Source organism: Brachycentrus maculatus, unplaced genomic scaffold (genome assembly GCF_059751285.1).
Source record: "Brachycentrus maculatus isolate JH-2025_06_01 unplaced genomic scaffold, ASM5975128v1 h1tg000653l, whole genome shotgun sequence".
Lineage (NCBI taxonomy): Eukaryota > Metazoa > Arthropoda > Insecta > Trichoptera > Brachycentridae > Brachycentrus > Brachycentrus maculatus.
Genome location: NW_028281389.1, coordinates 1,080,983 through 1,106,052, shown reverse-complemented (window position 1 = coordinate 1,106,052; position 25,070 = coordinate 1,080,983). Strand labels below are relative to the sequence as shown.

The following is a 25,070-nucleotide window of genomic DNA, read 5'->3' as shown; positions in this document are numbered from 1 at the left end:
ATACAATAATGGATTGTATGACGCTTATTATTTTAGTGTTAACATAACTAGGTGAAACTTTGCAATAAATAGAATATTTTAAAATACGACATTGTATAAAGTTTTTATAAGGATTTACTCTGTATATAAATTGGATTTATTGTATATAATTATATTTAAGGTGTCTATGTATTGATTTGTGCATATCTCTCAAACATTTTATGTGGAACTTGAATAAATAAATTTCAGTAAGAAAGCGTTTCTTTTATTCCAACTGCATGAATTTGTAATGACTGACTATCCATTGTCTGCCTCCATAGGTGTAGTGGTTGCCGCGTTTAGCATGGGTTCAATTCCCAGCGGTGTCTAAATAATTACGAGTTTTTTCATTTATGACATTTTGAGTGTGTACAAATACTTGTTCACAAATCTGGATTATCTCCACTTGGGATTCATTTGTACATTTTTGACATCTCAACATAGGTGAAGAATATGGAAGTCTGGGTTTATGACCTGCCATAGGCTGGTTGAGTGATCACTTTATACAAGTGTAACATTCACCATTTTACCTAAAACATTTCTTCTCCGTCTTAATCCTCATTGCTGAGGGTTGTGACCCTTGCAGAAGCAATGATTATTATTATTAAAACCCTTATCCGCACCCTAATGGTGCATAGGGCACTGCATTATATAAACACAGTGTTATCTTGATCGTTAACATGAAGGAAAGGTGATCAGCCCTCCGCTTCAGGTACCAGTCCAGGGTAATATTGAATAAATATTACAGTGAAAAAAATCACTTATATTTATTTGACCCCCCTGGGAATCGAACCCGGGACCTCCAGAACGGTAGCCGAGCGTGCTGACCATTACACTACGGAGGCGAACAACCACAAACATAAGAAAAATAAACGTTAAATTGAATTAAAGTTTTTAATATTACCCAGGTCACTGGAACCAAAATTACTACTACTACTGTCACGCTGTTTCCGCAAGGGTAGGCAGTGACGATGGAATGCCACACTCTTCTGTCCTGACATACACGCCTAGCTTCCTTCACAATCATATGGTGGAGACTGACCGGAGTATTTCGTCGTAACATCGCTCGCAGGGAGCATCCGAAACTATGGATGGAGCGCTCGGCTCGATGTACTAACTATACGAATTCCCGCATTGTAACGTGCTACGTTACGACGAAATGGCTCCGGTCAGTCTCCACCCATACATACCCTCGTACATGCCCCCGATTACGTAGACTTGACACCACCAGATTTTAGGTTCTGATTGATCTGGTCATGCCAAGTCTTTATCGGCCGTCCTCGTTCTGTTCTCCTTATAATAAAAAGTCAAAATGTAAAAAAATATTTATTTCCAGCGTATAAATATTTCATATTAAAATATTTGAAAACAGATGGTGGTCTTATAAAATAATTGCCAAACCTAATGTATGCAAAATATGCATTATGTGCACTTTAAAAAGAGGACAAAAATATTTCCTATATTACAAACACCTGTCATGCCAATTCTATCACAATTTAAGTACAATATTGAAAATCAAGTCCATACTACGGGTAACATACCCAGTACACCATTTAAGTATAAGCTACACAAGCTATAGCTTTAGACCTCCAAAAAAATGTTGTACGAGTGAGGAATTGTCATATATCGCTCACTACTTTCAACGTCATATCGCTCACTCCTTTCAAGAACGTCATAAATCAAAAAATGTCGATTTTCAGTTGTGCATGTTTTTGGAATGCCCAGAAAATGTACTATATCCCAGCAAAAGCGACATATTTTTAACTTAATATTTACTCGCTACAGGGCAGAAAGTGTTGTTTTTGCATTTTGAAGAAAAGTTATTGTTTAATTATTTTCTTGAATATACTAAATATTTTTTAAATGGAGAAAAAACCTTCAGGATTTACCTAAAAAGATCTGTTGCACAGTAAAAAGTTCAATAAGTGGCTTGATATTTATTTTTGATACATTGTATTATATTTTTAAACTTTAAAAACGTTCTACTGAAAAATCGAGTGAGCGATATATCAAAAAACTTGATTTTTCAGGAGATCGTTTTTAAAATTTAAAAATATAATAAAATGTATTAAAAATAAATATCAAGCCACTTATTGAATTTTTTACTGTGCAACAGATCTTTTTAGGTAAAACCTGAATGTTTTTTCTCCATTTGAAAAATATTTAGTATATTTAAAAAAAAAATCAAACAATACATTTTCTTCAAAATGCAAAAATAACACTTTCTGCCCTGTAGCGGGTAAATATTAAGTTAAAAATATGCCGCTTTTGCTGGGATATAGTACATTTTCTGGGCATTCCGAAAATATGCACAACTGAAAATTGTCGATTTTTGATATATGAAAGGAGTGAGTGAAATGTGAAAATGCATGTGTAGGTGCATTTGTAGTACACAAATCACATCACATTTGTATAATGCGATGTTTTCTGGGGTGAACGAAGAACAGATGCGATTTTGAGGGATCTAAAAGGTCAGTTCATTTTTATAAATTAAGAAAAAAAATAAGTCTAGCTTTCCAATCTAATAATGAAAATGTCATTTAATTTTTTTTTCTTCATTATAATGAAGGTGCATCTAATGGCCCTTAAAATACGGTAGATAAACATTCATTTATATTTCTGTGTGAGTATAAATACAACAATTAAAATACACCAAATAACATTTCATAAAATATATAAGATACTAAATAAACTTAAAATTAATATTCATAACACTTGACACAATGTAAAATTATTTCCAGCTAAAAAAAAACGAAACTACAAAAAAATATGTAAAATTAATGTTTGAATATGTGGAATGAATGAGTGAGGATGGAATGGTAAAACAAACATTTGATGCGAATGTAAATGGAAATAGGAGCAGAGGAAATATGAATACTTTAAAGTGGTCAGGTAAGGAGTGGGAATAATCGGCAGGTGTGTATGATGAGACGTATGAATGTGGAAGAGCCGAAGATTGTTGGCAAAGACAGAGTGATGTGGCATTCAATGGATCTTTGTCAGACGAAAGGAATATCTAATTTAACATACTCAACCTACAAACGATTGTATTAGACTCGTTTTGTGTTTATAACAGCTGATATGAAGGATTTGAAGCGGCTCATGGACGTCGTTTGTGTTTATAACAGCTGATATGAAGGATTTGAAGCGGCTCATGGACATCTCCTCCTATTCGCAGCTCAAGAGGATGGCGACTGACAGAGACAAGTGGCTGACACAACAAGGCGCTGCCTTTAGAAGATGATGATGAACAGCTGATATAATTAATATTTTCATTCAACATTTTCTTTTGGAAAATTTGCCTTCGAAAAAACGTTATTTTCGTAAGTTGGCAATGAATGACGTCACGGAGTTGTTTTAATATTGGTAACATTGCTAAATTTTGGCGGCTCTATTTGTTGATGTCTATGGTTCACCTTTCCACCCCCCCCCCTCCCTTCATATTTATATAACACAAATGGTAGTGTAGTGGTAAACAAACAATCCACACTACTACTATTACAGCTCTATAAACCATACACAATAAACCATATGACGTCATAAAACATTCGATGACGGAAATTTTATGATGGATGCGAACGCATGTTTTTCGTTTTATAAAAATATCTAAAGTTTAAAGCTTCATATATCCCTTATTTCGCTACATATTTCAATAATAATGCTACCGATACTCTTGTGATTTTTCAAATTAATTTATTAGCTAATAATCACACAACGTGATATTTATCCATTCTCTCTGCTTACTCCTGCAAGGAATGCCACATTCATGCATCATGCATTATCCTGATCTGACCACCTTCAAGTATTTGAAATACTTGATCATGCAAAGTTTTCCTCTGCTTCCGTTTCCCACTATCTTAATTCTCAATATTTGTATTTTACCATTCTTCCGTTCCACATGTCCAAACCATCTCAACACAACCCTTCTTTATTTTAACAATAATGCTTATTTCAGCCTTGCATTCCTTCCTTATTTCACCATTCAAACATCTATCATATTGTGGGTATACTGGCAAATAATGTTAACTCTAAAATCCTTAAAATGATTAAGGAAACGCTTGAAATACCAATTGAGTTCATTAATGACTGCTAGTTACGGAAGCTAATCTTCCATCGTCGGGTTCTGAATAATAACTGTATTGGAGTTATTACTCAGACCTGACGATGGAAGTTTAGCTTCCGAATCTAGTAGTCATTTAAAAACTCAAGTGATATAAAAACAAATGTTTCCTTAATCATTTTAACATGACTTACCACAAAGTTATTTTGAAAGCTTTTAGCCTGAATAAAATGCCATCTAGTAAACTTAAGGTTGAATTTACTTTTAAAACCACATAAATATGACATCTCAAACTACTAAGTGTATTTTGCCAGTTTATAGAATGTTGACAACTTTATAATTTGCATCATTAAGTCAAAATTGCTTATTTTCGAGTTGACATTTTTTGCCAGTATGCCCACGATATATCGCTTTGTATTTTATATCGCTCACTCCTTTCAAGAACGTCATAAATCAAAAATCGACATTTTTCAGTTGTGCATGTTTTCGGAATGCCCAGAAAATGTACTATATATGCCAGCAAAAGAGACATATTTTTAACTTAATATTTACCCGGTACAGGGCAAAAAGTGTTGTTTTTGTATTTTGAAGAAAGGGTATTGTTTAATTTTTTTTTAAATATACTAAATATTTTGCAAATGGACAATTAACATTAAGGTTTTACCTAAAAAGATCTGTTGCACAGTAAAATGTTTAATAAGTGGCTTGATATTTATTTTTAAAACATTGTATTTTATTTTTAAACTTTAAAAACGCTCTCCTGAAAAATCAAGTTTTTTGATTTATGACGTTCTTGAAAGGAGTGAGCGATATGTACAAATTTAGCTACACACTTCTAGCATTTTTTCCACACTGCAAATCTTCTCTCTCGGTTTTCCCAACTTCTCTCCGCAATCCGTTTCGTATTTGTCGATCTTTTCCCACCCGTCCCAGTCGACAATTTGAACATTTTTTTCTTTCAATATGACGTTGAGTCCTTGGAATCCATCCTTCTTACTGTCACCGCCAATGAATTTTCTTTCAAAATCCTTGCAGATATTTTCGCCTACTTCGAAAGCATTGGACATGGTCGATAGGATGACCCCGACTGGTCCCGTTTGCAGCCAGCCGGTGACGTAGAGACCCGGGTCTACTAAACTGTCGTCAATTTTGACAGATTTGCTAGAATTTTCTTTCGCTAGAACCCTTCCGTGTCTGTTGACGACGTATCCTTTTGAGGGATCGAAATTGATATTCGAATCGGCTTGCACGCTCTTATATCCGATGCTTCTCAAAACTAAATTACAATTCAAGATCTCTCGTTGTTCCGAACTCACGGAAGACGCCGTCAAGTAATCATCGCCCACTAGTTTATTGATCGCCAACTCTATACCTTTCAGCCGTCCAGAACTTGATGTTAGAAATTTTACAGGACTTCTGCAAAACACGGGGAAAAATATCTTGTGATCTTTGCCGTTCGATTCCATTTCCGACAGACTTTTCATCATCAGTTCCGTGAGTCGCTTTCTAGGTCTCGGTAAATCCTTTAAGATGCATTCTACATCGTCGAAGTCGTGCTTCCTCCATGCGGTTTTGCATCCCGACAGTTTGGTTTGTTCCCTCAGTTCTTTGATGGTGAATGCGGCTTGGAGGGGTCCTCTTCGTCCGATAAGGTGGACGTGTTTGATTTTGGATTGGGACAGTGCTGCCAGCGCGTGCTCCGTTATGTCTGTAGTCCTGAGGATGTCGACTGGTGTCAGGAGTATTCTGGCTACGTCCATGGCCACGTTTCCCTGGCCCAAAACTGCCACGGATGAACCGGAAAGGTCAACCTGGAAAAAAACATTTTTTTCATTAATTGATTCGTCAGTCACTTTGTGGTAATATCTATGCATTTTTAACTAAAATTTTACTTAGTAAATACCACTATTTCTTAAAACTCACTGCTACAAGTGTTTTGCCAGGAATTTTCACTCATAAATTACATGAAATTATAGTCATTTTAAACATAAAGAGTAAATCCACTCACGAGTAGGAATAGGCTATAAAACTTATAAAGTTGTAGCCTAAGCGCCCTTGAGGTAGTATTTTACAAAAATGGCGCTATACAAATTATCCAAATTATTATTATATAAGTAGGGCCATGATAAGTAGTGTAGCTAGATTTCAGAATCACTTAGACATTGGGTAATTTAAAAAAATAAATCTACTGTGACATTAAGTTGTGATTTTTAGAAAATGTGATATTTTATAAATTGGTTTAATTTTTTTTTTAAATAATCCTAACCCAGCCATATCCATCTAAAATATCACAAGGTACATAAAATATGTCTTGTGATCTACAGCTACCTTGCTTGATATCTAGAAATAGGGTATTATGGGTAGCGAACCTTCAGATGCTGATCTCCCGGGACGCCATTGTACCAACCGACAAACTTTCGGGCCGACAGGACATTGACCGACTCTTCGTTTGGGATTCTTAATTTGCGGTCTTCCTCTGCACCATACGCCTGGCAAGAAATAACACATTTCAATTTGGTGTTTTCACAACTACAATCTGTCAGATTTTGACAAAAGGATTTTATGATATTTTAAAAATAATCAGTCTTGATCAAATTGAATAGATTACACCTCGTGCTAATATTTCATAATGAATATAGAGAAATTCTGTCTCCTAAACAATTTTTATGCCAACAAAATTTTGGGTGTCCCAAATCCTTGTTCACAAATCTGGGTTTCTCTCTACTTAGTAGTTATTTTCATATTTTGATATCTCAACATAGATGAAGAAGAATATGGAAGTCTGGGTATTTGCAGGGCTTACGCCTTTTCATAGGCTGGTGAATGTTACACATGTATAAAATGATCACTTAAACCCGCCAATGAGGTCGTAAACCCTGTAAATACCCAGACATCGATATTCTTGTTCATCTATGTTGAGATGTCAAAATGTAAAAATAGTTAATACTCATTAAAAAAATTGTGTTTTCAAACAAAAATATTTTTTCGTTAAGATAAAAATTAATGGTTTTTAGTTACTGCATTTAATATTATATTATTAATAATATTTTCATATTGCTTTTGCCAGGACTCCACTGTTGACTGCTAGAATGTCTTCCGCTGATGCTTGCGACGATTGGTTTCAGAGCTTCGTTCACTCTCCTCCCAGTATTTAGGAATCTCCAAAACCCTTATCCGCACCCGATAGTGCAATCATATAAATGCAGTGTTATCTGGATCGTTAACACATGCAGGAAAGGTGATCAGCCCTCCGCTTCAGGTGCCAGTCCAGGGTCTTCTTCTTTCTGTGCCACTTCTAAAGAAGATCGGCCATCATCATGGCTATCTTCAATTTTGATGCTGCAGCTCGGAACAGAGATTTCGTGCTTCTGCCAAACCATTGTGGTAGGTTTTTCAGCCATGATGTCCTTCGGCGTTCTTGAGTTCTTCGCCCCTCAATCTTTCCTTGTATGATTAGGCGGAGAAGAGGATATTTTTCATTTCTCATGACGTGTCCCAAGTACATCAGCGCACTCTGCTTGATGGTTGGTAGGAGTTCCTTATTGGTCCAGGGTAATATTGAATAAATCTTCGAGTGAAAAATCACAAATAAATATTAGACACCCCCTGGGAGTCGACCCTCGAACGGGACCTTCAGTACGGTAGCCCAGCGTGCTGGCCATTACACTACGGATGAGAACAGATAGCAATCTACATAAGTTTAAATTTGAATGAAAATTTATTCCGATATACATACCAACAAAACAGCGTGATAATTCTCTCTAAGCTGTGACAATGTAACGTCTCTGCCAAGCGTGATGTTTCCGTAGAAGTTCACTTTCTCATTGGCGGCCGTCTTGGTGAATGTGTTGATCACATTCTTCACTTCTGGATGATCAGGAGCAACGCCGAACCTGAGAAAACAAAAACCAATGGTTTGTGCATCATTTTATAGCACTCAAACATTTAACCTTTCCGGGAGCATGGACGTAAAAGAACGTCGGTGCGAATTTGCCTTAACCACCCTACACATGCCAACGTACGTGATACGCGTGGTTTTTCTTCATCATTCCACGCTAACCCGTATGTCATACATATATTATTGTAATTTGTAATTATGAGTATGATAAAATTAAGAAAGGTGTGTTGAGATGGTTTGGACATGTAGAACGAATGAGCGAGGAAAGAACGGTAAAAAAAATTTATGAGGCGAATGTAATTGGAAAAAGGAGCAGAGGAAGACCGAGAAAAACATGGCACGATCAGGTATGTCAAATACTCAAAAGTGGTCAAGTTAGGAGTCGTAACAATCGGCAGGTATGTATGAGGAGATGCGTGAACGTGGAAGAGGCTAATAATGTTTGCAAAGACAGAGTGATGTGGCGTTCTGTTCTCTCTGCCTACCCTTGCGGTGAAGCGGCGTGATGGTAAGTTAGTTTTTTTTTTTTTTAGTATGATGTAATTGAAAAAGAAATTATTGCTGATATATTTATGTTATCGTTTACTGTTATGATAATTTCAGATGCTTAAACATTCTGTATTGTATTGTTGGCAGAAAGACTTTATGAATATTAAAATATTCATGATGTCTTTTTATATTCACAATGTAGTTCAATGGACACACGACGTTGTTTTTCACACACATTACATTGTTATCATAATTTTATAATACCGATTTTTATGGATTTTATCAAGCACGTTAGTTTGAAGGAGAACGCAGGTTGAAATAAAAATGTAAAATAAAGTTTAAAAGTTACCTGACGAGTCCAAAAGGAACGGGTAATTTTTCAATAATATCAATTTTCACATCGCTTAAGATCTTGGCTATGTGCTGCGCGGCATAGAACCCCGCGGGACCAGCACCTACAATACAAACATGCTTTTTCGTCGCATTGGTGCTTAATTTTCGTAAAGGAAAAAGAAAATTTGAAGCCATCATTATGATAAACTAATTCACTCAAAAAGATGTTATCAACGGACACATGAAACACTTGTAAAATTATTTATACCGATAAAAAACTCATATTAAAAAATAGTTATCTTCGCATTGAAAACCTGCATGAATTTGACGTCTCTCATTTTCCGATTTCGACTTTTGACACTTCAAACAAAATAAGAACCAAAGATTATAATATACGATTAAGAACTTTCTTTTAGTATTGCCAGTTAAAAATAATACCCCGAAGATCGTATTTCAAATCGTAGTACCTACCTGTATTTCTCTTCAAAAAATTCCTTTGTCCATGACACTTTTTAGAAATCTTGATATTAATTTATCTGTGGTCGGTTTTTCTTGAAAACAAGTATGGCCGCTCAACGTCAACACGTTGATTCGACATCTTCATCAGAAATGAGGGCCAAAGCTAACAAGTTTTTGGCCTCAAAAAAGAAATTAAATATACTCTTGGAGATTTTGGAAGCTTTTGAGGTAAGATTTATACATATTCACTCCGCCGGTGCCCGGCAGATGACATTTGTCTAACGGTCTTATTTCAATGTTGTTACAGGTCCAAAATGACAGTTATATCCCCAGTCTGCTCGCAATTGAGCTGATATTTACGGAATTACTGAAGCAAGGGGATATGTATAAAGAAATAATACCATTAAAACCCGAGGGTGAGTTTTTAACCCATAATTTTCGCGATGACGTATCTACTTACTAGTGACTTTACGCCTTTTGCGCAATATTTTTCAAACTAATTATTTTTTTAATACATAATCAATTACGATTAACTATGTAAGTAATTTACAACAAATCGTAGTAAAGCGGTACGGTATTTTCTTTCTTGGTTATGTTTTGTTTGATTTTCTGCGTTTGATTATTTTTTCATGCGTTTTTGAGCCCATAACCCCTAAAGTCCACTCGAATCTGCGTGTTTTTCGGAACGTGCATGGTTAGTTATTTAAAAAAATTAATCTTTCTTATTTCTAATCACAATGTTTATAAATATTTCTCCACCTCTTCTAAAATTTATTTAATATCACTCTGGACTGGTACCTGAAGCGCAGAACTGATAACCTTGCCTTCATGTAATAAAAATTCACAATAACACTGCTTGGATATGATGCAATAGAATGAAAATTGATATTGTGTCACCTGATGCCTTATGCACCATGGGTCAAAGAAGAAAAAAAAACTGAATAACTAAGATGAATTATTTGAAATATTTATATACAGTGAAACCTCTATCTATCGTTCCTCGAATAATCGTTTTCCCGGATGTGTCGTTTATTTCTTCTACCCCGAATTCATTTCATACAAAAATAGATCGCATCGATCGTTTCTATCCACCATTTTACCGCATTCATCGTTTGAATTATGCTACATATTTGATATAATTTGTCTGTTTTTTTACTTTTTTTTTTAATTTTCTCAATTTTGTTACATTCAACGACAATATTTCAACGTGTGGGATACAGACTATCGAAAGCTTGTGTGATGGATACAGCAGAAGAGTTCTGAAGATCTTTGGGTTCTGTTCAACTTTGTATTTTTTTTTCAATAAATAAAAATAATCCCGGGCACTGCTTCATATAAACGCAGTGTTATCTCGATCGATTACACATGAAGGAAAGGTGATCAGCCCTCCACTTCAGGTACCAGTCCAGTGTAATATTGAATAAATATTAGAGTGAAAAAATCACTTATATTTATTAAACCCCCCTGGGAATCGAACCCGGGACCTCCAGAACGGTAGGCGAGCATGCTGACCATTACACTACGGAGGCGGACAAAAATACATTTATTAATATCAATAAATTCAATTAATGCATTTATTAACATCTAAAACTTGTATTCTTGAAATTTCCACCTACTAATGGTTATGCAGATTGGGAGGACGGTATCTTTACTCGATCGTATCTCCTTGTGTATTGACTTCTTTATCCAGCATTCATTGTTTTCCCGCATTCATGGTTTATTTCAATAGGTCCCTTTAAAAACGATAGGTAGAGGTTTCACTGTATTGGGCGTTTAATTTGTAAAAGTCCATTTTAATTTTTATATTAAATATTAAAATCAAACACGGATTTTTAGTCTACTAAATTGTATTTCAGTTTTTTTGCCTTGTAGTGGCATTTTCAAACTAATGTATTTAAAATAATAATAATATAGGGAATAGGCGAAGATCAAACAATGGATCTTTGTCAGACGGGAGGAATATCTAATTTAACATACTCAACCTATAAAGGATTGCATTAGACTCGTGAAGTGTTCATAACAGCCGATATAATTAATATTTTCACTTATCATTTTCTTTTTCGATTTAAAAAAATATATTTATATAAAGAAGAATAAAAGAAGGATTAACGATGTGTATCATTCATTCCCAGGTAACAGTAAGACGGAGTCGCAGCGCGACGCCCTGCGCGGCATGTACGAGGTGTCCTTCCGGCAGGTGGTGCGCTGCATGAGCGTGGGGCACGCGGCCAGCCGGCAGCAGGCCCTGGTGAGCGCCGCGGGGCTGCTGCGCGCGCAGGGCCGCCACCCCACCGAGCCGCAGGAGGCCCGCCACTACTACTTCCCCGCGCAGATGCTGCAGGTAGCGGCCCACACTCACACAGGCATTCCTTGCTATCACACTCTCCTTGTCATTCTTTGTTCACTTTGTGTAATACCACTTAACCTTTTAACCGCGTTAACTTTGTTCCTGAGAGACGCCCGTGTGCGGCGGTATTTCGCCGTTTTTTAAATGATTACTTTTATCATGTATTCAGTTAAGAAACGATTAATTTTCCTAAACAAAAACGTTCAATGGGATTCATTGTAGCTTTTTGGTACTCTATAATGCACTTGTGTCACATTATTCTTGAAATATATCGTAGTATAAACAAATAAGATCGAAACATAAATAAATCAAAGCACGCATCTCATGTCACTCTTACTCACTGGCAATGCGTAGCGTCGAGAGTGAGACAGATATAGGGCATGATTATGGCGCGGACTAATTACTGACCTCAAGAAAAATCAGGGATCTGTTCTTTTATTTATCCTTGTGATGTTACAAATTATTAGTCAGATATTTCAACAGATGTCATAAGGCCAAGGATTGACGTATTATTTTATCCAAAGTTCCACACCATGAAAAAATCCCTCCAAGTTGAACTGAGGTTGGAAACTAAAGTAAAGTAAAAACACATACACTTATGTCAGCTGCGTATGGGGCATGTTTTGTGAAAATACATATCGCTCACTCCTTTCAAGAACGTCATAAATCGAAAATTGTCAATTTTCAGTTGTGCATGTTTTCAGAATGCCCAAAAAATGAACTATATCCCAGCAAAAGAGGCATATTTTTAACTTAATATTTACCCGCTACAGGGCAAAAAATGTTGTTTTAGCATTTTGAATAAAAGGTATTGTTTAATTATTTTTTTAAATATTTTTCAAATGGAGAAAAAACCTTCTGGTTTTACCTAAAAAAATCTGTTGCACAGTAAAAAGTTCAATAAGTGGCTTGATATTTATTTTTAATACATTGTGTTATATTTTTAAACTTTAAAAACGTTCTCCTGAAAAATCAAGTTTTTTTATTTATGACGTTCTTGAAAGGAGTGAGCGATATGGTTATGTGAGCCGCGTGGATCCGGTTAAAAATACTACTCACTACTGCTGGTTTCTCCAGCTACAGGCACCCACACAGTCCACCTAATTAATTATCACACTCTCCTTATCATTTATCGTACCCTTTGTGTAATACCACTTAAAAATACTACTTCATGATTACCAGTTTCGGAATAATCATTCCATCATCAGGTCCAATGCAGACTAAAATTCAGATAAAAACTACTGCTCAGTTTAAGTACTTTTAAGTAAAGTTTAGCTAAATACTAAAGTCAAATGTAGACTAAAGTTTTTAGTGACAATTAAATTTGAATTTTTTTTTTACTTAAAAGAAAATATGGTGTTTTTGTTGCATTGACTATGATATAAATTATAAAAAGTTTTAAAATTAAAAAAAAAAAAAAACTCATTCCCCAGATACAGTTTTGTTCACAAAATCTCACTCTTAGTCAGGTTAAATATTTTCATTTATTGATTCGGCAGTCACTTTGTGGTAAAATCTATCCATTTTTAATTAGTGTTTTACTTAGTAAATACCACTATTTCTTAAAATCTACTGTGACACGTGTTTCGATGCATTCCGCATCATTTTCATATGGTGTTTGAAAATGATGCGGAATGCATGGAAACACGTGTCACAGTAGATTTTAAGAAATAGTGGTATTTACTAAGTAAAACATTAATTAAAAAGGTAAAATATTCTTGATGTTTTTTGCCAGGCGATCATAACGGAGCTCCTGAGTGACGAGAACAACAACACGGCGCTGATCGCCCGCTTCCAGGAGTTCACCGCGTACGACGACGTTCTCTTCCACTGCTGGAAGGTGCTGCGTAACATAACGCCGCGCGTGACTCCCTCACCCACCTACATGCGCAACTACCTCGAGCTGACCGACAAGCTCGGCCTGAGGAAGGGCTCCAAGGGCAAGGGCAAGCCGCAGCAGCAGGAGGCGGAGCCCTCCAAGTATCTCTGCGAAGCCGACGGTAACATATTTATATTTTTTTAAATGTGAAGGATTATTTATTGATTTGGCGTTTAATTTGTAGAACTCCATTTTAATTTATGTATCAATTGTCAAAGCAAACACAAATTTTTTGAGTCTACTAAGTAACACATAAAAATTAATATTGTGACAGTTGTTTCAAGATCTCAAACAACAATACGACAAATAAGCATATGATATATTAGTATTACGGGGCTCGGGTATCTTCTTCTTCTATCCATGTTCGCTCCCTAGGTGGAGCATATGGCCAACACGAGTCGTTTCCAAGTCAATCTGTCACGCGCCATCTCCTTGGCTTCCTCCCAAGTCAGTCCGGCGTCTCGAAGTTCCGCTGAGTATAGTCGGTGAATGGTCGTCAGCGGCCTTCCGGGGCGCCGGATATAGGGTATAGGTAATAATAACTCGTAATTAGGATGCAATCGGTTTATTCAACAGGTCGCCATGACAGTACAATGACAAGTGTGTGCAGCATCCCCTGCATTCGTCTCATAAGGGATATAACGTAAACATTCCCCGCGTACACCCCGCCCTGCCCCTAGCGGGCGCACAGGGTCATAGTTCATGTTGCTACAAATATTACGCCGTAACATTAGTGTGTCTTTTTATAGCTAACTAGTTGAGTTCTTCTCTCATTTTTTCTACATTCTTATATCTATTTTTCTTAAGCACTATTCTCATAGCTTTATTAGAATCTACAATTAATTTAAATTTCCTTCATTGGCCAAAAATAATACTGTAGAAATAGTCATAACTCCTTATTTATTGTAACTGCAGATAGTTGGTAGAATTCCGTGTTAAATTTTTGGGTAATCTATCCAAAATTAAACAAGGTTACTGGATTGAATTCTACTTTTATTTACATATATATGAGATAATTATCGCTCACTCCTTTCAAGAACGTCATAAATCAAAAATAGTCAATTTTCAGTTGTGCATGTTTTCGGAATGCCCAGAAAATGTACTATATCCCAGCAAAAGAGGCATATTTTTAACTTAATATTTACCCGCTACAAGGTAGAAAGTGTTGTTTTTGGATTTTGAAGAAAAGGTAGTGTTTAATTATTTTTTTTAAATGAAATGGAGAAAAAACCTTCAGGTTTTACCTAAAAAGATCTGTTGCACAGTGAAAAGTCCAATGAGTGGCTTGATTTTTATTTTTAATACATTGTATTAAAAAAAAAAATACTAAATGCATTCCAACCAATGCATTCTACCCGTCCTAACCTATGGCACGGAAACAATGACTCTGACCAAGCAATCCTCCCATAAGTTGCAAGTTGCACAGAGGAGCATGGAGCGAATTATGCTTGGAATAACATTAAGAGACTAAAAAAGGAACTATTGGATCCGACGCCAGACACAGGTCTGTGACGTGGTAGATTGAAGTGGAAATGGGCCGGTCACATAGCCAGAATGAGCGACGACAGATGGAGGAAACGCGTTCTGGTGTGGAGACCGAGGAACCAGAGGCCTCAAGGACGTCCACCGATGCGATGGGTGGACGACATCAGGAAGTTTGCTGGAAGACAGTGGATGGGGACGGCGCAGGATCGGGAGGAGTGGAGGCGGAAGGGGGAGGCCTATGTCCAGCAGTGGACCTCAACGGGCTGATATGATGATGACATTGTATTATATTGTTAAACTTTAAAAATGTTCTCCTGAAAAAAAAGTTTTTTGATTTATGACGTTCTTGAAAGGAGTGAGCGATATGTGACGGGTTTCGTCTTATAATGATAATGTGTGTTTGATACGACGAAATGCGTCGCATATTATTTATCACATACATTTATGTAAATATGTAAAAGTAGAATTCAATCCAATAACCTTGTTCAATTTATTGATTTAGCGTTTAATTTGTAGAACTCCTTTTTAATTCATGTATTAATTTTTAAATCAAACACAAATTTTTTGAGTCTACTAAGTTGTATCATATGAAGAAAAAAACACATAAAAATTAATATTGTGACAATTGTTTCGCCATAACTAGGCGAAACAATTGTCACAATTTTAATTTTTTGTGTGTTTTTGTTAATAAAATACAACTTAGTAGGGTAGAAATACCTTTCCCGTCGCGTGTTGATACACAAAATATAATTAAAATGAGTTGAAGTTATAGCGGAGCGTTGGCATTCCAGGCAAGGCGCGCTTCTGCTTCCAAGTGGGCAAAGTGCAGCGCTGGATGGCGCGCTGCTGGGCGGGCGTGTGCGGCTGGAGCCTGTCCCGGGACGGGCACCGGCGCGCGCTGCTGCTGCTGCTGGAGCGCCTGCTGCCGCACCTGCCCAACCCGCTGCTGCTCACCGACTTCCTCATGGACTCTATGGACGGAGGTATTTATTATCATTATTTTATTTCCGCCTCCGTAGTGTAATGGTCAGCTTGCTCGGCTACCGTTCTGGAGGTCCCGGGTTCGATTCCCAAGGGGGGTAAAATAAATACAAGTGATTTTTTTCACTGTAATATTTATTCAATATTACCCCCTGGACTGGTACCTGAAGCGGAGGGCTGATCACCTTTCCTTCATGTGTAAACGATCAAGATAACTCTGTGTTTATATGATGCAGTACCCTATGTACCATTGGGTGTGGATAAGGGTTTTATAATTTTACTATTTTATTTAATTTGTTTTTATTTATTTTTAATTAATGTTTTACTTGGTAAATACCACTATTTACTTGGTAAATACCACTATTTACTTGATAAATACTACTATTTTTAATTAATGTTTTACTTGGTATTCCGCATCATTTTCAAACACCGTATGCACCGCAAAAAATGATGCAAAATACATTGAAACACGTTTCACAGTAGATTTTATTTACCACATAAAACATTAATTAAAAATGGATAGATTTTACCACAAAGTGACTGCCGAATCAATTAATGAATTTTTTATATTTATTTGGGAATTGTACAGCTTTACATTTAGTAAAAGTATGTAATAAAAAATAGTTACATTCATAAAAAAAAGAAAGCCAATTACACAATTCCACATTTATGTTATAATAATAATGAACAAAAACACTAGATAAAAAAAATAGATATATGTATTATAACGGGAGTTATAGGAAATTATAGATAAAACACTTGTTTTTTTTTTTCATTTTCATTCGAACCCTTATCCGCACCTCAATGGTGCATAGGGCACTGCATTATATAAATAAACGCTGTGTTATCTTGATCGTTAACCCACGAAGGAAAGGTGATCAGTCCTCTGCTTCAGGTACCAGTCCAGGGTAATATTGAATAAATATTGGAGTGAAAAAATCACTTAAATTTATTTGACCCCCTCTGGGAATCGAACCCAGGACCTCCAGAACGGTAGCCGAGCGTGCTGACCATTACACTACGGCAACAAAACACTCGCTTTAGAGCTTCATAATTATGGTAAGCCTATTTGTAGATCAATTAGTGAATTTTATAACTTCGGCCTTACGAATTCCACGACACATTTCTCCGACCGTAAATGTCTCTTTGTTATTTTACAGGAGGGGCCGTGAGCATGCTGGCCCTTCAGGGAGTGTTCACCCTCATCCAGCAGCACAACCTGGAGTACCCCAAGGTCTACACCAAGCTATACTCCATGTTTGAGCCGGAGATCTTCCACACCAAGCACAAGTCTCGTCTCTTCTATCTGGCGGATATGTTCCTCAGCTCTACGTGAGTCCGCCTGCTATTCCGCACCTCGGATGTGTCCATTTAGGGTGTTGGAACTAACCGTTGAGGGTGTAGAACTAACCGTTGAGGGTGTAGAACTAACCGTTGAGGGTATAGAACTAACCGTTGTGGGTGTAGAACTAACCTTTGAGGGTGTAGAACTAACCGTTGAGGGTGTAGAACTAACTGTTGAGGGTGTAGAACTAACTATTAAGGGTGTAGAACTAACTATTGAGGGTGTAGAACTAACTATTGAGGGTGTTTGAACTAACCGTTGAGGGTGTAGAACAATGTTACTCAACCTTTTTTTTCTTCGGACTACATACATATATTTATAAAGTTATGTAGGCCGCAATACTATACTGGTATGACGAAAAAAAATAACGACACACTCCCCCGACAGATAAAATAAAAGAGAATAATAATAGCATTACTGCGCAATATTAATATGTAGTTGTAGAGCTGCTTTTAAATCTGTGGAAGTGGTAAGAAGTGTGGAAACCCCACACCGGATGTGTTATTGTATTATCATATAATTGTGATGGGTTTAGGCATCTTCCGGAAGCGCTGGTGGCCGGGTTCGTGAAGCGCCTGTGCCGATTGGCGCTCGTGGCGCCGCCCTGCGACGTGGTGGTGCTGATGCACTTCGTGGCCAACCTGCTCATCCGCCACCCGGCGCTCAAGCGCATGGCCTGCCGGGAGGAGGGAGCGCAGCTCCGACAAGCCGGTAATATGACTTGTTCTTCTCCGTGAGCCCTCTTTCCCCCGCTGCTGGAAGGCCTCTTCCATTTCCGTCGGTCGGTTGCTGCTGGCAGCCAGTTTCTACTCCACACAGCGGCTATGTATCGGACCATCTTTTTTGAGGTCTTCTGGTGCCTCTTTTATTCTCCCAAGGTCTCCATTTAATAATCATGTAATATTTTTTATATTATTTTTAATATCGCCTTTAAAAAACAACATATTTCATGTTTGCTTTGAATAATTAAAGAAATTTTGTTTTACGGCCCGGTAGGAAATCTCATTTCTAAAATTTGGCCCGGCTGCTGAAAAGGTTGGCCACCCATGCTGTAGAGTCTACGGTATACACAATGACAAATTATTTTTCATAATTAAATAATTTTTCAATGGTCTTTATATTTTCAAAAAAAATATTTAAAATTGTCCGCCTCCGTAGTGTAATGGTCAGCACGCTCGGCTACCGTTCTGGAGGTCCCGGGTCCGACTTCCAGGGGGGGTCAAATAAATGTGATTTTTTTACTGTAATTTTTATTCAATATTACCCTGGACTGGTACCTGAAGCGGAGGGCTGATCACCTTTCCTTCATGTGTAAACGGTCAAGATAACACTGCCTTTATATGAAGCAGTGCCCTATGCACCATTGAGGTGAGGTTAAGGGTTTTGAAGAAGGAGAAGTATACATACACTGTAGAGTCTACAGTGTATGACAAATTATTTTTCATAATATTGTATATTTTTCATAATTAAATAATTTTTCAACGGTCTTTATATTTTCCCAATATATTTTAGCTTTTGGTGTGTCGCGGAAGAGGTGAAACAGAATAGAAAAAGTCTTGGCACGATCAGATCAATCAGAACCGAAAGTCTGGCAATGTCAAAAGTCTGCGTAATCGGAGGGCATGTATGACTAGATGTATGGATGTGAAGGAGGCGAGGAGTGTATGTCAGGACAGAAGAGTGTGGCATTCCATCCTTTCTGCCTACCCCTGCGGGGAAACGGCGTGATGGTAGTAGTAGTAGTAGTAGTACGGCTGTCCAAACTTAAAACACAGTAAGGGACAATTTTTTTGTAGTACTTTTTTTATTGCATTATTGGACTAAGTAGAATCTATTTAATCCAAAAATGCAAAAAAAACCTAAGGGACGGACATTTTTTTTGTAGTACTTTTATTTTGCAAAAAAAAACCTACTACAAAAAAAATGTCCCCTACTGTGTTTTGAATTTGGACAGCCGGAAGTAGTAGTGTGCCGCGGAATTCTAGGAAGAATTTTGGTGTTTCGTAGGTGAGAAAAGTTTGCGGGGCACTGCCTTAGAGTCTTCATTTCTGGCACTCTTCATCTATGTGGACTTGCATTGCAAGCCTATAGCTCTAAACTGTCTGTCCTTGCAGCCTCGTCCGACCCGTACATGATGGAAGAGTGCGACCCGTCGCTGAGCGGCGCGCTGCAGTCCAGCGTGTGGGAGGCCAGCGGCCTGCGTCGGCACGCGGTGCCCGCCGTGGCCGAGGCGGCGGCGCGCGTGCTTGCCGCGCCCCACTCCTCGCTGGAGACGCCCATCTCGGAGCTGCTGGACGACACCACGCAGGATGTAAGTACCATTCTTCCACATGACCTCTGAGGCTAGATGAGACATACTGAAAATAATTTTATAACATTTTGAGTCTGTCCAAACACTTTGCTCACTCCTTTCAAGAACGTCATAAATCAAAAAACTTAATTTTTCAGAAGAACGTTTATAAAGTTTAAAAATATAATACAATGTATTCAAAATAAATATCAAGCCACTTATTGAACTTTTTACTGTGCAACAGATCTTTTTAGGTAAAACCTGAAGATTTTTTCTCCATTTTGAAAAATATTTAGTATATTTAAAATAATAATTAAACAATATCTTTTCTTCAAAATGCGAAATAACACTTTCTGCCCTGCAGCGGGTAAATATTAAGTTAAAAATATGCCGCTTTTGCTGGGATATAGTACATTTTCTGGGCGTTCCGAAAACATGCACAACTGAAAATGGGCGATTTTTTATTTATGACGTTCTTGAAAGGAGTGAGCAACTTGTTCACAAATCTGGATATCTCCACATTTGTGAACAAGTGTTAACTCATTCGCGCTGGCGCGTGGTGTGTATTCAATATATTATTACTGTTCAGATAAGTCGGCATTGTACGTTAAGCGAGTTTAGTCATATCGGCGCGGATGAAAAGACAATTTCAAAGACTTTACATTTAATTTTACTCATGGAAAATATTTATCTATATTATCAAGAAAAATTACGCGGCTTCCGGTGAAATATTGATTCCCTAGCCCGGCTGCGAACGTGTTAAATATAATTATTTTTTACATTATTTTTTTCCGCCTCCGTAGTGTAATGGTCAGCACGCTTGACTACTATACTGGAGGTTTCGGGTTCGATTCCCAGGGGGGGTCAAATAAATATAAGTGATTTTTTCTCTGTAATATTTATTCAATATAAACCTGGACTGGTACCTGAAGCGGAGGGCCGATCACCTTTCCTTCATGCGTTAATGATCAAGATAACACTGCGTTTATATGATGCAGTGCCCTATGCACCATAGGGTGCGGATAAGGGTTTTATTATTATTATTATAAAATATATTTTCAAACAAACGACTGTAGGCTGTTAATCACAAAACACGTCCAACATTCACCAATTCTACCTATTATTGACAATCACACTACTCAAATTCTTGGAAGTTCTATATATATGAACCAATTTAAAAACCTTGTTCTTGAATCACTAAAACTACACTAGAGACACTAAACCAGCCAATGACGGTCGGAGGACGGAAATTTTTTTTTTTTACATTATGTTAATAATAGATGTAGTTGTAGATAATACAAAAAAATAATTGTAAATTATTCCTACCTGTAAGGTTTCATACCTGACAATATTTGGTGACAACAAACGTTGTGATTTTTTTGCTTGCTTATAAAAAATATGCCTGAAAATAACCCGAAGGTAGGGTGGTTAAAAAAAATTATAATTAAAAAAAAAATACATGTTTCCATTTCAGCTCTTCGATCGGGAGATGAAAAAGTCGTACAAGCAAGTGTTCCTCACCTTCAGCCGCCCGCAGTCCATGACCCTTCCCGGCGGTGACCGGCTGACGCAGATGTGGCAACTAGTATAGACGATGCATCCCAAATGTAATATATAAGATTATCACGAATAGCGCGCCGCTCTGACTAAATATCGGAGACCAAAAAATAATATTTTACTTACTTTTTTATGACATTTTGAAGTTGTAATTTATTTTCGTCGTAAGGGACCTAAGAGTATGTAGATCCGAACACCTACCCTTAATCAGACCCTCTGTTAATTAAAAAAACTATATATATATATATATATATATATATATATATATATATATATATATATATATATATATATATATATGTATAAAATTTTATACTTAACCTGTCCGGGAGTATGGACGTAAATGAACGTTAGTGCGAATTTTCCTTAAAGGAGTATCGACGTTAATGAACGTCGATGTCCGTCTATCTGTTAGTATGATAAAACTTATATAGCAATGACATCCGTAGATATTTGTGTGTAATTTTGTCATAATTGAAAATATTTCTAAAAGGTGTTTTTTATTTATTTAATTATTTTAATGTAATCTCTATCTTCATAATACATCGATTTAATGAAAAAAAAATTTTTTTTCATGTTAAAAGAACCCACCCCCCAGAGAAAGTCGGACTTCAATTTTTGTACTCCTGGAAAGGTTAATATAGCTCACTCCTTTCAACAACGTCACATATAAAAAACTTGATTTTTCAGCAGATCGTTTTTAAAGTTTAAAAAATAGTAAAATGTATTAAAAATAAATATCAAGCTACTTATTGAACCTTTTTACTGTGCAACAGATCTTTTTAGGTAAAACCTGAATGTTTCTTCTCCGTTTGAAAAATATTTAGGATATTTAAAAAAATAATTAAACAATACCTTTTCTTCAAAATGAAAAAACAACACTTTCTGCCCTGTAGCGGGTAAATATTAAGTTAAAAATATGCCGCATTTGCTGGGATATAGTACAATTTCTGGGCATTCCGAAAACAAGCACAACTGAAAATTTACGATTTTTGATATGTGATGTTGTTGAAAGGAGTGAGCGATATGTGACATTTTATATTATTTTTCTCAAAATTGTCAACATTTACGACAGATTCAGTGTAGGTATTAAGATTATATACCTACTTATAGTAATATAAATAATTTTATTCCAGCTAGACTAAGCTTATGCATTGTTGTCGGGCAGTTTTTTCATCAACCCTGACCATGATTATACTCAGACAGTTTGTCCCCCGAACCTCAGTATACTAATCAAAAGTAACCGCAAACCCAGTTACGATCTGTACAATGTTTTTTGGCATTTCTCATGCTGTACCAAAAGTAAGCAAATATAACGCTTATAAGGGTCTCTTGCTCTCTACCAACAGTGTGTAAAAGACGCTTTTAGACAAATAAAAATAAAAATTGTGCTATATGTTCTGTTGAATCATAAAATAATCAAACTTTATTATAAAACAATGAATAATAAAAATCACTTAGAATGTTCAGAACATTAAAGGCGTTAAAATCTCATTAAAATCACAACGCGCTTAGACGCGCTGAGGGCTGGACGTGTATTCTCAATTTTTTTTTAAAAAATATCTTTTGATTTACATTTTTTTTATATAAAATATATTGAATAAATATTTTTATATATTTTTTTTAACTCCTCACCCTTCAATAACTCTTTTTTTTGGGAACCATGTTTTTAAATTCGAAGAAAAACTAATTTTAAACGGTGTTTAAAAAAAACATCAATCATGTCAAATGATACCTTTAAATGGGTTTAGAGAAAATAAAGTTGCGATTTAACATATATCGGGGCTTAAAAAGCTATATCTCCACAAAAGGCCCTATTCTGACACAGTGTAATTTCCCAAATATCTCGCAATGTCACCATGTGCATGTGGCGTAGAGAATAGGGCTTTGTAATTTGTATAAATGTATTTAAAATGCATTGAAAAACTCGAATAACATAACACAACATTAGCATCAAAATATTGTATCTATCTGATTATTTTGTAGAAACGCTTTAAAATTATATTTAATACACATCGCTCACTCCTTTCAAGAACGTCATAAATAAAAAAACTTGATTTTTCAGGAGAACGTTTTTAAGGTTTAAAAATATAATACAATGTAATAAAAATAAATATCAAGCCACTTATTGAACTTTTTACTGTGCAACAGATCTTTTTAGGTAAAAACTGAAGGTTTTTTCTCCATCTTAAAAATATTTAGTATATTTAAAAAAATAATTAAACAATACCTTTTCTTCAAAATGCAAAAACAACACTTTCTGCCCTGTAGCGGGTAAATATTAAGTTAAAAATGTGCCTCTTTTGCTGGGATATAGTACATTTTTCGGGCATTCCGAAAACATACACAACTGAAAATTGACGAATTTTGATTTATGACGTTCTTGAAAGGAGTGAGCGATATGTGTCGCCTACCTTCAAAATCCGCCAGATCCATGTGAGTCGATTTTACAAAAAATGCAAAATTCTCCGGGTAACATTTATGTTTAAAAGATTTGTCTATCTTTAGATAAAATAATAAAAAACGGTGAATTTTCCCATTTTTTTTAGAAAATTATTCAGAATGAAAAAAAAAAAACGAGACAAACCGATAATGACGTCATCTCAATTTTTGAGCTATCCCCGCTCTCTGATTGGCCGATATGGGTCAGAAGGCAAGTTCCATGAATATAGCAGAATTTGAAATACAACGTTTTTTTAAAGTATTTTTTAGCAGGGTTTTCAAGTATATAAATATTTTAAACAATAAAACCCACAATTGGCATTCCGATAGACTGTTTATTTTAAAATCTTATAAAATTGGATCTGGCGGATTTTGAAAGTAGGCGACACATATATTTTGTAGAGTCGTAGTCAGATAAGTTGTAACTGTTAAGCATAACGAAATGTGATGTACAAAAATGAAAATGGTCAAATTACGCTTGATAAAGAGAGTATTATAGCTACTGAAGAATACTAATACAAAATTAAATAAGTTTATTCATAAATTTTTGTCATCTCAACATAGATGAAGGATAATATGGAAGTCTGGGTATTTTATAGGGGTGTCATAGGCTGGTATCACACACGTGCAACATTCACCATTCTATCCATACTTGACAACCACACTACTCAAATTTTTGTCACTCCTACATTATACATATATCATTCATCTCATGACACTGTACTTGCGAGGTCACTAGAGCCATCTATGGTTGGGTTGAGAAAGCTTTTATTTAGCAGAGACCCTTTTATTTGGATGTATGCAAGATCCTAACCAGATTATTTTTTCAAATCAAATCCTTATCCGCACCCAATGGTGCATAGGGCACTGCATCATATAAACGCAGTGTTATTTTGATAGTTAACACATGAAGGGAAGGTGATCAGCCCTCCTCTTCAGGTACCACCAGTCCAGGGTAATATTGAATAAATATTACAGTGAAAAAATCACATATTTGACCCTCCTTGAGAATCGAACCCGGGACCTCCAGTACGGTAGCCCAGCGTGCTGACCATTACACTACGGAGGCGGACATTATTTTACATGGCAACGCCTGAAAACATTATTATTTTTTTTTACGGAGCTTATAATTTGACCAGACTATTATTCACAACATTTTGAGTGTGTCCAAACACTTGTTAACAAATCTGGGTTTTTCCTCATAGGAGTTACTTTTACATTCTCCATTACTGTGTTGTGGTGTTGATCTATTTTTATTTTTAAGAAATAACCCGCGAAGCCTATATTTTAAGAGGCTTGTCTGTGGGTAGGACAGTAAGGTAAGTAACGTTTGTTCACTACACGGGATTTCACCGTCCGGCAGTCCGGTTTTGAAAAATGAATTTAAATTTGATTGAATTTACGCGCAACGTGTTCACGCATCGATCAAGAGCTCCAAATCGAAGAAATGTGGATAAAAGCACAAGCCAATCATCGTTTCAAAACGC

General features: G+C 36.3%; 2 protein-coding genes across 3 annotated transcripts; one reads left to right on the top strand and one right to left on the bottom strand.

Annotated features, from left to right (window-relative positions):
* Nucleotides 1–1,331: 1,331 nt before the first annotated feature.
* dare (NADPH:adrenodoxin oxidoreductase, mitochondrial) lies at nt 1,332–9,218 on the bottom strand. 2 transcript variants are annotated; one of them, XR_015838885.1, is made up of 5 exons: nt 8,815–9,218; nt 7,815–7,971; nt 6,448–6,567; nt 4,587–5,889; nt 1,332–1,751 (listed from the first exon to the last, which is right to left on the bottom strand). XR_015838885.1 is itself a non-coding variant. In XM_088274270.1 (4 exons), exons 1-4 carry the CDS (start codon nt 8,994–8,996, stop codon nt 4,900–4,902), a joined length of 1,449 nt encoding a protein of 482 aa, XP_088130396.1. In that variant the 5' UTR covers nt 8,997–9,218; the 3' UTR covers nt 3,301–4,899. The 2 variants fall into 2 exon arrangements, 1 of the variants encoding a protein (XP_088130396.1); XM_088274270.1 differs by lacking the exon at nt 1,332–1,751 and having other exon boundaries at nt 3,301–5,889.
* Nucleotides 9,219–9,342: 124 nt separating this feature from the next.
* Nucleotides 9,343–21,373, top strand: LOC148300819 (nucleolar complex protein 4 homolog B). The gene is made up of 9 exons (XM_088274256.1): nt 9,343–9,485; nt 9,565–9,673; nt 11,390–11,598; nt 13,340–13,604; nt 15,760–15,951; nt 17,110–17,281; nt 17,830–18,005; nt 19,409–19,605; nt 21,059–21,373. The coding sequence occupies exons 1-9, from the start codon at nt 9,363–9,365 to the stop codon at nt 21,173–21,175; spliced, it is 1,560 nt and encodes a 519-aa protein (XP_088130382.1). The 5' UTR covers nt 9,343–9,362; the 3' UTR covers nt 21,176–21,373.
* The last annotated feature ends 3,697 nt before the right edge of the window (nt 21,374–25,070 follow it).

Coding starts and splice junctions, on each gene's coding strand:
- dare (XM_088274270.1), bottom strand. CDS start 8,996: ATGATGGCTTCAAATTTTCTTTTTCCTTTACGAAAATTAAGCACCAAT. Junction 7,972..8,814: donor GTTCCTTTTGGACTCGTCAG/GTAACTTTTAAA, acceptor TTGTTTTCTCAG/GTTCGGCGTTGCTCCTGATC. Junction 6,568..7,814: donor ATTATCACGCTGTTTTGTTG/GTATGTATATCG, acceptor ATTTCTTGCCAG/GCGTATGGTGCAGAGGAAGA.
- LOC148300819 (XM_088274256.1), top strand. CDS start 9,363: ATGGCCGCTCAACGTCAACACGTTGATTCGACATCTTCATCAGAAATG. Junction 17,282..17,829: donor GATATGTTCCTCAGCTCTAC/GTGAGTCCGCCT, acceptor TGATGGGTTTAG/GCATCTTCCGGAAGCGCTGG. Junction 18,006..19,408: donor AGCGCAGCTCCGACAAGCCG/GTAATATGACTT, acceptor CTGTCCTTGCAG/CCTCGTCCGACCCGTACATG.